General features: G+C 44.4%; 1 protein-coding gene across 4 annotated transcripts in view; it reads left to right on the top strand.

Moving 5' to 3' along the window:
• SIN3A (SIN3 transcription regulator family member A) overlaps positions 1-11,199 on the top strand; it is a 60,483-nt gene extending 49,284 nt beyond the window's left edge. For 3 of the 4 annotated variants that reach the window (XM_048866222.2, XM_048866221.2, XM_048866220.2), the window contains exons 16-21: positions 581-750; positions 3,157-3,330; positions 4,480-4,572; positions 4,979-5,073; positions 5,668-5,893; positions 8,387-11,199. In XM_048866222.2, the coding sequence (XP_048722179.1) occupies positions 581-750; positions 3,157-3,330; positions 4,480-4,572; positions 4,979-5,073; positions 5,668-5,893; positions 8,387-8,617 (989 nt within the window). In that variant the 3' untranslated portion in view covers positions 8,618-11,199. The remainder of the gene's footprint in view (positions 1-580; positions 751-3,156; positions 3,331-4,479; positions 4,573-4,978; positions 5,074-5,667; positions 5,894-8,386) is intronic. The other variant, XM_048866223.2, reaches the window with a different exon arrangement.
• Positions 11,200-16,973: the final 5,774 nt, after the last annotated feature.

Raw genomic sequence — 16,973 nt, 5'->3', positions numbered from 1 at the left:
GGAGAAACAGACGACCTGGGTTCTAGTCCGAGATCTTCTGCTTAGTTACTATGTGACCTCGGGCTAGTTGCTTCCCCCAACCCCCTTGGCTTCTGTTTTACATTCTTCAAGGCAGGGACTCGTTGGTTATGTGTCTGAATGGTGCCAAGCACAGAGGGGTCCCAGATATAGTTTGTGACCTCTGGGTGCAACTGAAATACAAGTTGTTAATAATGTGTAATGTGTATATTTCATAAGAGCCTTAGTACGTGTCTGCATTCATGTCTTTTTGGTGAGGTCTCCGCCTTAATAGTATGCATAATGTTTTAGTAGCAAGAACCTCCTTTAGTTCTGAGAATTTTACCTCTGCCTTCCTCCATGAGGTCTCTGACGGGTTACAAACCTGGCATTAATTTGAAAAGCTCTAATTTAAAGTCTTACAATGTTGTCCTTCATTTTATAGACCATTCTGGTAATTCATCAATTTGTCTGAGACCTTCAACATGTGGCCCTTTTGCTCCCAGAACTCATAGCAGGCCTGTAGGAACTGCCTTTGAGGGGTGTTACAATGTAGTTCATGCTGCACCTTTTCTTTCTCTAGTGGATATTGATGTGGAGGATTACTACCCAGCTTTCCTGGACATGGTGCGGAACCTGCTAGATGGCAACATGGATTCATCCCAGTATGAGGACTCCCTGCGTGAGATGTTCACCATTCATGCCTACATCGCCTTTACCATGGACAAGCTGATCCAGAGCATTGTTAGACAGGTGACTTATAGCATACTGCCAGGGGAAGGGAAGGGTGGTGTCCAGGTGATAAAGAGGAAGTAGCTGATGCTTTCCCACAAAAGAGCACTCCCCAAGGTTTAAAGGAAGCTTGGTAATATTGAAATGTATTTGTGTGATGTATTTCAGAGTGGAGGAGAGAACAGCAGGGGTTTCCTCCTGTGTCTCTAACATATTTCTGGAGATGGGGCAGGATAAGTGTTAGTGTATTTAAGTGATGAGGTTCAACAAGGTGTGTACGGATATTTAGGTTACCCAGCTACCTTGTGGTACTTTGTCTCCCCTCTTCAGCTTCTTCAAAGGTACGTGTATCTGGCATAACAACAGTTCCCCAAGTAATGTTGCTTTAACAAAGAAGTTGCTAGATTAAGTGTGCTTAACAATATTTAAAATGCCAGTTTTTGAAGATTTGTAAACCTTCTATAGAAAGCAAAAAGATTGACTATTCAAATAGATAGAGTTTTGTTTAAAATACACGTCTGTCTTGAGGGCAGGAATAACATGAGCCCAGAGGACTTTTTTCAGACTGTAGTATGTGCCTGAAATCATAAGAACATAAGAGCGGCCATACTGGGTCAGACCAAAGGTCCATCTATCCCAGTATCCTGTCTTCTGACAGTGGCCAATGCCAGGTGCTTCAGAGGGAATGAACACAACCAGGTAATCATCAAGTGATCCAATAATCAGGGGGATTATAGTAAAGCTCCTCATTCAGAAAGATAGTGCTGCTACCACTGTGTTGTAATAAGTGGTCCACCTAGTGTGTGACTGTAATACACTCCTCAGGTAGGTTCAAGCCTCATTCTTAAGGCAGGTTTCAGAGTGGTAACCCTGTTAGTCTGTATCAGTAAAAACGAGGAGTCCTTGTGGCACCTTAGAGACTAACAAATTTATTTGGGCATAAACTTTCGTGGGCTATAACCCACTTCATCAGATGCATGGAGTAGAAAATACAGTAAGCAGGTATAAATATACAACACATGAAAAGGTAGGAGTTGCCTTACCAAGTGCAGACTGTCCTCAGCTATTCAAAAGGTGCCTCGTATCAGATGGGACCACATTTGAAGTGTTCTCTTGCTATAAGAAAACCTGAAGCATTTGTAAACACAAGAACCACAACTGTAAGGACTCTTGGTAAAGGTTCTGTATTTCTTTTGAATAACAATTTCCTTCTGGATTGCACACACACTGGCTGGCTCTTGAACCTGGTATATTTGTTGATTTCAGCTGCTAGTTGTCACTTTAACTCTGTAAGCCCAAGTGTGAGCCCTCACATGCTGGCTACCTTGATGATCCCATTTCTTTGGAGAATTGTTAAGCACAAATTAGAGTATAAAGGTAGGGCTAAAAATAAGTTCTTAATTTCAGTTTTGACAGGAAATTGGCAGCCAACCGGCTCTTTATTTAAATTTGGGGAAATAATTAAGGATTAGAGTTTGATTTAATTATTTTTAATTTCCCCTCCACAAACAACCAACCAATCAACCTTTGAATTTGGTGTCGATTTCATGGCAAGAGAACTGCCTAACAAGCCCTTCCCACGTACCTCGATGGTCTAAATCTTTGCCAGCTGTCAGACATTTCCTTCATAATGCTTACTTAAAGGTTATTTATCTGTAGTTACTTTGTATGTGTAACTGTACTTTGCCAGCATCATTATTTATTTTAAAGGACATGATGTTTTCCAATGGATGTAGTTGTAATTCACAATAGAAGAGGCTACTATGTTCGTAACCTAAATAATTGTTTTTTTAGTTTTAATACTTAGATGGCTAGAATTTTTTTTGCTGCGGTTTGACCAGACAAAGGTTTGAAGCAGGAATTTTTAAGGGTATGTTCATTTCTAATCTGCATTGATGGACATATTCTTTAGCTGATTATGAGACTTGCATAGTGGAGAAGAACTGGAAATCTGACCAATTCTGCCACAGCGTATATGTATGCAGGGGAGATAAAATGGTTTCCCTCTTATCAATTATAGTTTTCGACATAAGTGTTTGCATAAAACTAACAAATCCCCCAGCTAGCTGGAATTCTGTGTTGTGATCACCGTATCTCGAGAAGGACATCTCTGTAATAAAGGGCTCAGAAACTCTTGAGTATAGACGTGCAGGCAGATGGTGAAGGCTCAGCCTTGCTTGTTTTGATTAATGTCAAACTCTGCTTGATGCCACATGGAGAAGTTTATTTTGGAGATTTTCTTAGCGTTCTGTTTTGTCTACTGCCTGACTGCAGAAGGCAGGTTGTCCATTCTGCACACTAGTGCAAAGCCCTCTGACTGTCTTGGGTTGGGGAAAGGGAGCTACTGCAGTATACAGTGCACCAAGTCCAGAGGCATTTAAAACCCTCTTCACTAACTCCTCTTCTCCGTGTCCTTCCTGCTCCCAGCTTCAGCACATAGTGAGCGATGAGATCTGTGTGCAGGTGACAGACCTTTACCTGTCAGAGAATAACAATGGAGCTACCGGAGGCCTGCTGTCTTCACAATCTTCTCGGACCCTTGTGGAGGCCACGTACCAGCGCAAAGCCGAGCAGCTCATGTCGGACGAGAACTGTTTCAAGGTAAAAACCATACTGCTGACACTTGGAGGAGTACTCTGGATGAGCTTGCTGAGAGAGGAGGGGAAGTATGAAGGCTCGCTGAGAAAGGAGAATGGGCTCAGCTTTTCATTTTACGTAACTATCCAAATATCCCAAGGACCTCTGGACACCTGTGTGCTCCACAGCTCTCATAGAGCTTGACAGGTAGATCTGATTGTGCATTCTAGCCTGGAGCTGCTGGGTACCTGCTCTGTGACTGTCAGTTTTAATATAGCCCTTGGCGGGGCTTGCATAAACCCAGACAGGAACTGTAGAATGTACAGAAAAAACAGATAAATATTTCTATAAAGAGTTCCTCGGAAATGGGGCATTTGCAAGGAAGATGGAAAATTCATATCCTGAAGTAAAGCTAGGATTTCCCTGTATTTCTCAGTATCCCAAAACCAGAGTAATACTGTATTGATTGATTGCTGTCACTAGGTTTTTAATCTCTCTCTCCCTCCTCTGGTGTGGGTCACTGGAGCTGTCCACCTTTTTTCCATCTCATCCATTGTAGACTGTAATGGTCTCTTACTAATATTTGCTACCTATGCGTTAAATAAACTTGACTCACAGTTAAAATCAAATCTATACTTCTCGTCACTGTGAAATCAGAAGTGGCCGGGCCCATCTTTAACTAGTGAAATTCATTGATAATGGCTTTGATATTTATAGGATGTCTCTGTGTTCCCACTGAGAGTCTCAAAATAAACAGGGAAGCAAAGAACTGAAACTGCACAAATTGATCAGAAAACAGCATGCTGCTAAAAGGGGTCCAGCTTCTTGCTTTGCCTTTAGAAACATCCCAATTTTGAGTAAACTTTGTGGTTAACAGAGATTTTGTCTGATTGTTAATAAAATACCAACTGTTCACTACAGCAGTTCATGCTTTTCTCTTCCAACTCTCTTTAAGCATATTATGGTTCTCTGTCCAGGAATTCTCTTCTGCCGATATACGTAGAATAATTTCTTTAACCTTATTCCTTCTACCCTCTGTTAGATTAGCTCCTTAGTGATTTAGAACTTCCCACTCATTGTCAAAACTCCTTCCGTGTTCTTTTCCCTGGTGGAAAGGAATTCATTTTTCTGAATAATTTGTTACGAAGTCCCCTTCCACATTCTGTTTTGTAGCTGATGTTCATTCAGAGCAGAGGCCAGGTCCAATTAACCATCGAGCTGCTGGACACCGAAGAGGAGAACTCAGATGACCCTGTGGAGGCAGAGGTAAGAGCAGATTGTCCTCGGAGTTCAGCTGCAGCTATTAAGCTTGTAAAGTTTAAACAGGGGTATACTGGTTAAAGATGGCAGAGCTGTCAGTGTTTCAGATGCTATAGTTTATGACCTGCTTCTAGTTCTACAGGACACATTCATTATGTGACACAGTGCACTCAGTGAATTGGGTTGAACAGTCCTCGTTGGCATCTCTTTCATTAACAATTTAAAAAACCAGACAGTACAGGTGCATGTCCGTCCATGGGGGGAGAGTGAGTGGGACCTGTGTGAAATATATGGAGTCTCCAAAGATTGCTTTTCTTTCATCCACTTCCAACCTAACCCCTTCAGAGTTGGGTTTGAGTTGTTTGATTTGGCAGATGTTGGTTAACTCCTTGTGTTCTGTGCCCAATTTCAGCGTTGGTCAGACTACGTAGAGCGGTATGTCAACTCTGATTCTACTTCTCCTGAACTTCGGGAACACCTGGCCCAAAAGCCGGTCTTCCTACCAAGGTGAGTGAACAAGCTGTGGCTGTGAAAAGTAACACACAGACCACAAGTACCCATGTCAGCAGGGGGAGAAAATCTTACTAGATCACAGTGATGGCTATTGCAGTCTCTTGTTTGTTTTTAGTACTCTGCCACTTTAGAAGACATTAACCTGGGAGTAGCATATAAAGACACTGTGCTGCTGTTTATTCCAAGAGCCCACCCTGGGCTCCTGCTCTCCAGTGACTGAGAGAGGGCATAGTCCACAGGCAGCAGGGAGGTCAGAGGTTTGGGGAGTCACCAGCCCCCCCCCCCCCTTTTTTTTTTTTTTTTTTGGCAATCCTGCCTTGGCTTACAATAGCCCTCTAGCTGAGTGCAGCAAGTGCTGAGTCAGTGCTTTTCATTAGCAGGGAGTTGGTTGCAAAATAGCTTTGAAAGGCCCTCACTCTCTGTAAACAGCTGAGATCAGTGGGTTGGCTTTTTGGTAGGCACATGAGCCTAAACGACTTTAATTTGTGACCATTCCGCTCTGAGCAATACTTTGGGTTCCGAAGGGCTGGCCTGCAGCCACCAATGTGTCCAGCCTAGTGGACAGAGGATGAGCACTAATCCCAGCAGGGATTCTCTGGTTTACAGGAACTTGAGGCGGATCCGTAAGTGTCAGCGTGGTCGGGAGCAGCAGGAGAAGGAAGGGAAGGAGGGAAACAGTAAGAAGTCCATGGAGAATGTGGAGAGCTTGGACAAGCTGGAGTGTAAATTCAAACTGAACTCCTATAAGATGGTGTACGTGATCAAATCGGAAGATTACATGTACAGGAGGACCGCTCTGCTGCGTGCTCAGCAGGTAGGAGTTGAGTGAAAGGAATGGGATGAGCAGCTGGTGTTTCCCTGAACCTCTTGCTCCCAAAGGGCATCTGGGGAGAGTCAGATAAAGTTTCCGGGCTGGGGTTGTTCTCCTATAACGTTTAGTCGTCTTTATATTGCTTTGAGGACTGGACACAACATGGTTTAGTCCACTGGACGCTGTAAACTTCCTCTGAATGTTCCTGAGATGTAACCCTTCCTTTCCTACCCCTCCATTTCCCAAACTCTCCTGTTTAGAGTAGGCAGCTGTTAGCATCCTTTTACTCATAGGTTTCTTGCCTAGGGGGACCTCACATTGGTTGCTATCCCCCTTGTTAGGGTGGGCCTAAAAAGGGGGATAGCAAAGAACTAAAATGCTGAAAAACTGACATAGCCCTCCAAGCTCATCTCATCAAGGAGCTGTGCCTTGTCCCTGCAGTCACTGAGAGTGGGAGTCTAGGGTTGCTCCCAGGCAGCGGAGCACTGCAAATGAATATACCAGCTGCTTGAAAGTGCTGGGTTTGTGACAAGGATAGCTGCAGTGATGTCATAATACAGAAAGGTCCAGGATGGATAAAAATTGGAAGGCTGGTTTGTTTGTTTGTTTGGTTTTTTTTAATTAAATATAATCCTTTTAAAAAATGTTTGTTACTTACAAGTTTTTCTTCTTAAAAATGAGCCTGTTTTAAAATGAAATCAGAATTTTAATACAATATATGTTGAGGCCTAAACTTAGAAGATTATAATAAGACATTTAAATAACAAATAAATATGCTGAATCCAGAACCCACTATTTAAAAAAAAAATAAAAATAAAAATAAAGCCTTTGAATTAAAGGCTTCTTTTCTAATATAAAGAAAGAGCCAGGGAAAGCATCTAACTTTTGAGGTCAAGCTTCAAAAATATAGCACAGTTAGTGAGCCTAGGTAATTTAGGAGATTGTCTGTCTTCTTTTCAAGAGACATAGGTGAGACTAGAAATTTAAGCCCCCGTTACTTTCAGTTAGGCATATTTGAAAATTTTCCCAGACCAACCTGAAATAATCAGTTTAATTCACTGACTACAGTTAATCCCTCTGTTTAATAAATTTAATTGTCACGTGAAACATCTTTTGATAAGAAAAGTTTGTGCCTAAAACATTTAAGGTTGTCTTGTCTAATACAAATACATTTTATATACTGGTTTATTTGTTTGTTTACATTCCAGTTACCATTCTAATGCAGATTGACACATAACATGAGCAAAAAGTTAATTATCTAGTAAATAAGTAATATATGATTCACCATTTTCTAACATACTAAAAGTGTTCAGTTAATAAGAATATGAAAATGTTAAGCTATATAAATTGCTTAAATTTAGAGTTATGGTGTACACTTCTAGGTAGCAAACAGATGTACCAAATCTACTGTAAAGCGTCTGTTTAGTTGTAAGTCAAGGTGTTTTAATGGTTATATCAACCAGAGTGCATCTTTCTTTAGAAAATAGCTGAAATACAAATGGAAAAGTGGATTTAAATCCGTCCGCCTTGGAAACGTCACAATGCATATTTTCCCAGGACTCGGACGTTCTGGTTCTAGCAGAATAGCACAGCTATGGGAATATGTATAGTAGCTACTGGGACTGACCACAGTAATTAAGTCAGTGTTAAACTTCAACTAACCCTTTATTAAATTACTCATAACTTTACTCAGATTCCTTTTTGGCTTGAAATTTCTTAGGCTCTGTTTCAGTGTAAAAATAACTTTATTTTAGTGGGGGTGCCGTGTGCATGCGCTGTGAGAAGTTGGGAACAAATATATCTGTCTCAGCACCCCCCTCTTCTCTTCCAGCTGGAATTCTTGCACACACGTGAAAATGTTTCTGTATTGTTTTTTTATAAACACCTGCCTTGAAGACTGAACACAGTCTTGCATCACCTGACACTGCCATTAATGGGGGAAGTGATATGAGAAGCTTAGCGTTATTGCAGCGTTAGGGTTATAATCAAGCAGTCAAGTCAGGAACTTCTGGACGTTACTTCTTTTGAGGATTTAATTCTGCTCTGGTGCACATGTATTTTTTATGTGTCTCTGTTTTGATCATGAACACAGTGTTGAATCCATTCCATAAAATATACAGGATATACACTGTGGCAGAGTTAACATTATAGTTCAGAGTTCAACAAACATTTGATGACTTTTGAATTTTATGATTTCTGAGCACTTGATTTCACAGACTTAATTTTCATTGACACTAGGCTTTTGAGGATTTCCAGTTGGGCAATAAGAGTGTCTGCGTCTGCTTGTTCATACACTGCCTCCAATTTACTGACACTTTCCCTTGATTAGTCAGCGAGGGCCAGTGTTTATATTGCCTGTTCCCCAGTAGAGCTAAATCTGTCGGCCTAGGGAAGTGGGTGTGTTTTCTCTTTTTAAGTGTTTCGTCATCTTGAATGTTGGGGGCTGTAGCCTTTTATTTTATTTATTTATTTTTTTTGTTTCTCCCGTTTCTGTAGTCCCATGAAAGAGTGAGCAAGCGGCTGCACCAGCGGTTCCAAGCCTGGGTGGACAAATGGACCAAGGAGCATGTGACCCGTGAAATGGCAGCTGAGACAAACAAGTGGCTAATGGGAGAAGGGTTGGAGGGTTTGGTGCCCTGTACCACCACCTGTGATACAGAGACCCTGCACTTTGTGAGCATTAACAAGTACCGTGTCAAATACGGCACAATATTCAAGACACCGTAAAGTCCCTGAGTGAGGGAAGATCACGTGGGGTGTATGTGTGTGTGCGTATCAAGGAAATGAGGAAGATGCCTTTCTCCCCTCACTGTGTATCTCCGTAACATGGCCAGTTGACTAGTGTGCAGCTGGTACAGCCTGTGACCAGCGGGATTCGGTTTAGGAATACGGATCTCTACAAACCTACGCTGGAACTGTTGCCAACAGGCCTCTGACTTCAGCGTGCACTGTGGAGGGAAGGACCCTTTTCAGAACTGAGTGATCCTAGAGAAATGCAGCTAGCTCATACGCACCAGCAGGTTTGAGACTAACTCCTCGATGGCCTGAGCTACAAGGGACGAGAACTGGATGTTGCATACATCCTCACCGGAGTGATGCATTTAAAGTTACATGCTCAGATATGTCGTGAAACCCAGAGGTGCCTATCACAACTGGATTCTCCTCTGTTAGGCTGCTGTAGGTTTGCCAGGATCTTCACATGGGGTCACCCAGCTCTGCAGTCCGGGTGTCGAGAACACCATCTCCTGGATCTGACCCTCGACTTCCCTCCTTCACCCTGCTGGACTCCTGTTTCAACCAGTTCAGATTGGTCTGTCCTTTCTAGTGCCAGTGGGACTGTTTTGTACCTGCTTGTTTACTAGTCTCTCCTAGTGCCATGCACCAGCTTTTCACACACATACGCACACACAGCAGAAACAACACAATTTTAACATGTTCCCCTTCCTTTTTTGTAAATAAATGTACATATTGTCAATTTTTTTTTGTTTTTTTATTAAAGGAAGTATGCTTGATGTGCTAGCATAACTGTACCAGCTTCTTGTGTACCATAGTACCAGGTGGCTTGAGAGTTAGTACCTACAAACAGACCTATGGAGACATTTATTACACTTTTTACCAAAGGGAGTTATCATTGTAGTGCTTTTGTGTGGAAACTTTTCTCTCCTTTCTTTTGTAAATAAAAGTACATCTTGGTTCTTATTGAGGAAGACACTCGCTCACCCACGGCCCTGTTCCTGCTCTGAAAGGCACCATGCAGCATGCAGTTTGCAGTGGGGAGAGGGGACATTTGACCATTTTATTATTGGCTTCACAATCTGAGGGGAGAAGGCAGAGGCAATGTGTGTGTTTTGTGGTGAACATGATCATGTTCTAAGCAGCCTGTTATGATATATAAATATATATTATATAATTTTTAACTTTTAAATTTTTTTTTTTGGTGGGTAATTTTTATCCACCTGGTCTTCCAGCTCAGAGAACCTTCGCTTTTGGGAAGTGTTGCTGAGCTACCTAGCTGGGGTTGATTGTGCTTATGTATTTTCCCTCTCAGTATTGGAGAAAACATCCTAAGTACCAAACCAGTATTTGATTAGAGCTGCTTTGTGTCTGTGTGTGTGTGTGTGTGTCGGTCGGTGTGTGAGAGAGAGAAAGGCAAGGCTGGTAGGCTGTGTGACGCATTTCACGAGTGAAATCCACAAATGGGATATATATTTTTTTAAGCATAGAAGTTTAGTGCTGGCAGATATTTAAGCATTGGAAGATTTTGGTTTTCGGACAAGTTGGCCTGGACTTCGTAAGCCACAACAGACCCAACTGCACTGTCTCTCCTCCTCAAAGGAGGCATCTTTTCCTTGCACAAAACAATGCTGCCAGTTGTGCCCGAACAGCTTCCGTCGTCCCAGCTGGAGAGCTGTGAATGCAGCTTTGCTGCTTTTCAAAGTCCCCTTCTTAAATCTGTCCCAGGGATTTCAAGACAGCTGGTTGTCCCCTCAGAACTGAGTTCTTACCTTCCCTGGCAGAGAGCTGGAGAAGCTGGGGAGAGAGGGTCAGGGGGAGGGCAATTGCTCCAGCCTTTGTGCAGCCTGGGAGAGCAGAGTGGTGAAAGTGCATGGCCTATAAGGGTCACTAGTCATTGGCAGCCAATGTACAGAGAGTAGTTCCAGCCATGGTGAAGAATGGGAGCCTCCTATGGAGAAAGGAAAAGAGAGTAAAGAGCCCACTGGGGAGTTTTCAGAGTTTGCCAGCAATAAGTTACCTGTCCCGTTTCTCCTCCTTTTGCTGTGTTCAGACAGGAAGGGGGTTTTATTGTGTCCTCTTCCATTTCAAAGGTTTTACACACACTCCCCTGCGCCTCACCGCACCCTCAGGTGTTTCTTTTCAATGTATGTTAAAGCTGATCTGAAAGTGGAAGTCTGGATGATTTAGACTTTACCAGCTTGGAAGTAACAGCTGCTGCTGCTTTGTGGGTGTTTTTGTCCAAGAGTCTGTGCCTGCATGTTATTTGAGCGGAATGGGGTTAACATGGCGGGATTCCTGCTGTTCAAGGTACCCAGGAAAAAAACCCAATAAAACACAAGGAGATCTTCTCCTGCAGCAGGGTTTTCACCTACAGCTTTCATCCCTCCTGATGTCTGACTTCTGAGCTCCAAGCTCTGATCCCAGCCTGTACAATAGCAAAGATTTCTTTTTACTTTAAATTGCTTTTTGTATTCTGTAATGTGATCCTTGGCCACCTATCCATGTGATGATTTCTATACAAATGTTGTAAACTTGACTGTAGTGCAGTATTTCCATTAAAATATCAGGGCTAATCATTGTGTACAGATTTTTCTTCCTTCTTGATCATACACAATGAAATCTTGACACACACTCTCTTGAGGGAAAGGAGGGAGATGCATCTGATGGAATCGCTCCTGTTAATAAAAACAGAATTAGAGGTGGTGAGAGAAGATAGTACGCCTGAAAGTTTGATCTCTGTTTAGCACACTCACAAATGACCAATGTTTGACTTACCCTTAAATTTATCTGCTAGGGTATCACCTCTGGATTCCAGATACTAATTTGTAAGCAATTCCTGTTCAGAGGTTATAAACTCTTTATTTTGTAGCAGTTGCAACATTTTGTGGTGGCCACGAGCCAATAATTAAGCACCTCTTCCCCTGGAGTTGGGAGGTCATTCCAGCTGCTATAGATCAGAACAAATAAGGAAGTTATCAGCCATGTAAATTTCAGTTCCACTAAAGCTGCTGGGGGAAGGGGTTGACATCCCCACTCCTGCCCCCATCCCTTGAGTCAATCTGGGAAATGGGGTAATACAATTTACCAGCCAGTGGAAATGTCAAAAAAAAATCTCTCCCTCTGTTGTGTTAGCAGCAGGGCTGTTCAATAACAAATCAATCCTTTTTGGTTGCTTAACAAATTAACAGATCTCTTTAGTCGGATTCTTTTTTGATTTAGAGCTGTCTTCAGCACTCCCTTTGCCTACATCCAGTGCTTCGAGATTGAGGTCTGTCACATACCCAGTCATGGAGTTTAGGGCCACTAAACACCCAGCCACCCTGACATGAACGTTGAATGTTTTTAGCTTAAATGGTAACATTGCACTTTGTACTCAGTATTTTCTGGAACAGTTTAATAGTTTTTCCTGTGTCTCTTCCTGTAGGGTGAGGAAGCCCCATGAGGTAATTGTGTTGTGGAAATACACAGAACTACCAGAAAAGCTCAACCAGCTGCCATTGGGTATCCAAAGCCATATGCTAAGGCACACTGAATACAGACTGCAAGTCCACTAATAATGAATAGGGGGACCCGAGAGATGCAAATAGTGGCAATGTCAGAAGGTGCTCTAACTCACTGGATAGCCTGTCTGATTCATTTTCAACAGTGCCGTTGAGCCTCCCTTTGAAGTCATCCCTTTTGGACTCTGAACTTAGGGATGCTAGCAAGCAAGGGTCATAGATCACAATGATCCCTTCTGGCCTTAGAACCTTGTCCGACCTCCTGTAGAACCCAGAACTTCCCCTGAAACATTCCTTTGCGACTGCAGCTTTAAAAAAATAAATAAATCCAACAAAGATGCATGTGTGGAAGTGCAGCCCACAGGCTTCAGTTCAGCGGAGTCATTTGTCCATCTCCCATTCTTTGAGTTTTGAGGCTGTTGCACAAAAAAAATATTTTGTTAAAATCCTCCGATTTGCCTGTCCTGGGACACTGCCCCACAGGCATGTCTAAAGCTGGGCTGTTGGAGGACTTTCCAGGGAGCCAGACCATCTGGTGAGTGCTGTCTTGACTCAGTGATGCTGCCAAGCGTGTTGGTGCGGCCAAACCAGGAGCACTGCAGCATGTGCAGCTTCCTTCGCCAGCTGTTGGTGACAGGCCAGCAAAGAGTTGTGACTTCAGGGTAGCCCTTCTGTGTCTCTAGGCACTTTCTTGCTTGTCTCTGTAAGAGCTGCCACATCTTACTGAAGGTTGAAAATCTGAGGAAGCATTTGCCTCTGGTGCCTAAAGCTGCAATGCTTTCAAAGGTTTTAAAGAATCTCTTGTTCCTTCCCAGACAAAACCAGAATTCTGTATCTAGGTCAAGCAAAACAGCTGCTAGTAAACCACTGCGTTTGCCTTTGCACTCTGTGATGTCCCTGGCATGCTGGATTAGTGACATGGTACTCGAGGCAGTTAATCCTGGCATTGTCTGGTAATCAGAGTGGTTTCACTAAGGGGTGCTTTAAAACTTCTCACCCTCAGCTGTAAGCGGTCCCGTCTTTGACACACCTGGAGACTTTTCCCAGTTGGGTGGTAGAGAATCTGTTGGAAGTACATGTTCACAAGGCAGCTGAAGCACCTCTCTCCTCAGCTGCTTTCTGGAAAGTGTCCCAAATGAAACCCAATCTCTTTGGATTCCCCTAGGAAGTGGCTGTGTAGTAGAAGCAGTTTATTGGTCTTCCAGGAGTATTTTTATAAAACATCACCTCCACGACTGCAACCCCACCCTAGTATCTTCACATCCAACCAGCAGAACTTGCATGGAGGAGAGAGTTGGCTTTGTATTGTCCAAGCATTATTCAAAGTCTGCCTTGTGTGCATTTACCCCATTTTAGACTCGGATGGTGCAGATACCGTATTCTCATTCTAGATTAATTCATCAACGCTGCTGCTGTATGACTGATGTGCAGCGTGTAGTCTGTTTAGGGTGACCAGATGTCCCGATTTTATAGGGACAGTCCCGATATTCAGGGCTTTGTTTTATATAGGATCCTATTACCCCTCCACACCTTGTCCTGCTTTTTCACACTTGCTATCTGGTCACCCTAAGTCTGCTGAAGAGCAGATTCGATATGAGCTGTTGCTTCACTCTTCTCTTCCCTGAGCCCTCCTACTGAGAGGTGAACAAGAGATGCTTGTTCTTGCTTTGAGTCCAATAGCTTGGGGGCATTGTTCAAGGATCCTCCTGTATAAAGATGCTACTGTTCATCTGACTACTTTACATCCTTACAAGGCCCCCATCAGTGCAGTATTTGAGTGCCTGTTTCTGCCTAGGTTGCATAACCTCACTGCCTGTTTACACAACACGGGCATCTGTCGCAGTCTTTAATGTCGAGAAGGTAAGAGTTTGATTTCAAGTTTTGGACGAGGACAGAATGGAGACTTGATTACATGCCAGGCGTCTGCTCGTGGTGAGGCTGAACATGATGATGATATTGTCTTGGATTTGCAGTGTGAGCCTCTGCTGCAGATTGCCCAGCTCTACTGTCCCAGAAAGGAAGCCCATCCTGGGCTCATGTCATTCCGATCCCCCTACCCCGGCTCTTGATAGGGCTGCCTGCCAGAGGTGAATTCTCACTGAGCGATACCCCCCTTGCAGCCTGCATGTAGCTCAGAAGTTCTGGGGAAGATTTGTTGAAGGGCCAGAGAAGCCAAGCCTGATGACTGCTGCTTGGCAGGCCACTAGCCTTTTCTCCTGAGCCTTGGTTCCCGGAGGGGATACACGGCAGCCCTCTGTGCCCTTGGCCACTAATCTCTTGTTTTTCTGTCAGGCTCCACCAGGAGAGAACGGATTGCAGAGGGCAAACTTGAGAGGTTCTGGACTCCTGGGACCTGAATCTTAAAGTTTCTCCACCCTAGGCAGGTTGGGGAAATACTCTTGTCTCCAGGGTTCCCTATTTAGTCCCCCAATAAGTCACTGGTGATCAGTGTGTGTCCCCAACAGCCCAATTCAGGAGCTGGAGCTTCCAATCTCTTCCCCTCTGTGGAGGAGGAGAAGATGGAAAAGTCCTAGACATACAAAAAGGGCACCCTCGAGGTGAGTGAGTCTGACCACCCGTTTGTTCTGTATGGTGCAAATGGAGCTCAAAGGCCTTGATTGGTTGGCAGGTGTATGAGTGAGGCCTGCAGCGTTAAATAAAAGGCTCCTGCCCTAGAGATCAGAGCTCGGGTAGATCTTGGTGAGAAAGAGACACCTCCCTGTTGGAACTTGGCAAGGCGATAACCTGGGCATCCTCCTGCTTTCTCACAGGTCTCTGCAAGTGCTCTCTTGCCTATATGGGGACATCCACTGGCAGCCTGCCCATTACTCCTGGGGTGGCTCCCCCTGCTGGACTGTTGTAGCATTGCATCCTGACCCAAGTTTGGTCTGAGCATCTTCAGTGAGAGTGCCGTTTTACACCCCACCTTTCATAGGCTTCCCTCATCCACACAGCAGCATGGTCCAGCCCACATGATCAGCCTGCCTGTGTGAGCAGAGCATCTAAGTAGCTAGACCTGCAGGAAAAACTATGACTGAATTTCTCTCCGCCTGAATCTTTGTTTGCAAAGAAGGAAATGGATAACAAAACGTGAGTTTGCAACACGCACTTGTCTTTAAAAAGCAGCCAACTGCATAGGTTGTAAATAGAGAGGGTGTCAGGAAATGTAACAAGCTGAGTTTTGTGGTGAGAGGTGTCTACTGTGGGTGTGGATCTTTGCAAGTCTATCTGGGGAGTGAACATGAGATCTTGAGTATCATCCCTATGTAGTCATTAGCATGCAGCTACCCCCAGACTTAGCAGCTACCCTCACTTAGGAAAGACAGTTATGCCCTTGTGTTCTTGTGTGTTGCTTTATAAAGCTGACCTGTAATGAGGGCACAACAGAATATATAAGCCTGATTCTGCACAAAGATTTTCTTCCCCTTCACTAGGCTGGAGTATGCAGCAGCAATTGCTGTGAGGACAGACCCTGCAGCGAGGCCCTGAGAACCCAACAGCCATCCCGCAGCTGCTGGTCGTGGCGGCCTGGACGCTGGGGATGCTAGTTACTGCAAACAATATTACAAACTTGTGTTCAGGGTTTGATACTCTCATGCTTTAATTCACACGCAGATGGGGACTTGTCCAAGGTAGGACTTCTGAATTTTAGAAAGAAAAAATGGAAGGTTCTAGATGCAAGAGCAGGATGAAATCCAGTTTGAAGAACTGGGGGGGGATTACTTTTCATAAATTATCAGCTTGGTCCAGGACCGCCTCTGCTGCAATCTCAAGCCCCAGTGGCACCTCTATTACGAGAAGAAAACCAGTCTGGGACAGATCTCTCTCCAACAGCCTCTGTGGTAACGGCAGGAGATGTGTGCACACACAAATATTAGCTTCTCAGCAATGTCCTTGTCGTCTTTAATTGCTCTCTTGAATCCACTCATTCTTTCACAGGCTTCTGATGCCTTAAAGTGTTTCTTAGTGTTTGTCTATATACCTTCAGTTATTTGCTCTTCACAAGCCATCTTAGCACTTCTACTTTCCCGCTTACATGCTACCCGCTGTAATTCAGGTTCCTCTTTACTCTCCACCCTGCCTCTTTTAAAGTATTTGTTTTGCTCAAGTAACCTCGTGGCTCTTGCTGTTATTAGTGGTCTTGCTGGTTAGGAGCTCGCTTCACTACAAAGCTAATGTAAAGAGCTCAAACTCCCCCTCCCTAGGCAAGAGCTGGCCCCCTGCAGTTTGTCCTAGGCAGTGCCCGCAGGGGGTGGGATGAGGAGAGTGGCTTGTTAAAGGGAGCTGGGGAGTTTTCTGACAGCCAGGGCCACATGCTGGGAGAACCCAGGACCTGCAGCCTGAGTGAAGGAAATTCTGGCTGCAGCAGCCTTATTCCTCCTTTGCTCTGTGGATTGGGGCTGTGAGAAGCGATACTGGATCTGCTTGCGGCCTGCAGTTCAGCCTGTGGCTCTATGCCAACCCCTGCCCACCCTTCTTGCGCTGACTGCAGCCTCTATAGGCATTGAAGCACCAGGCCTAGGACAGCCTGCTCAGCACCTGGCTGGGTTCTGCCTAGGGAGCAGCTGACAGGGTCAGCCTCTGACTGAACTAATGCCTGTGATGGGGCGGGGTGTTGGACTGCACACTCCAGCCCTGGGATGTATTTCCTCAGCATCTGGCTCTGTTTCCTCTGTTCTGGTGCAGCCTTTTGGGGCATGATCATCTGTTGAAGGCAGGGAGGCTCAGAGCTAGATTTTGTATCCCCATAAGCTTAGCTGGGGCTGTGTGGAGGTTTGGGGTGGTGGTCAGCTGCTCTGTGCGTGCAGGGGTCTGGCAGCAATCCTTGGGAGACATGGTTCATGGTG

The sequence above is a fragment of the Caretta caretta genome, chromosome 10 (assembly GCF_965140235.1).
Source record: "Caretta caretta isolate rCarCar2 chromosome 10, rCarCar1.hap1, whole genome shotgun sequence".
NCBI classification, from domain to species: Eukaryota; Metazoa; Chordata; order Testudines; family Cheloniidae; genus Caretta; species Caretta caretta.
Note: the sequence above shows the minus strand (reverse complement) of the source record. Positions and strands in the feature narration are given on the sequence as shown.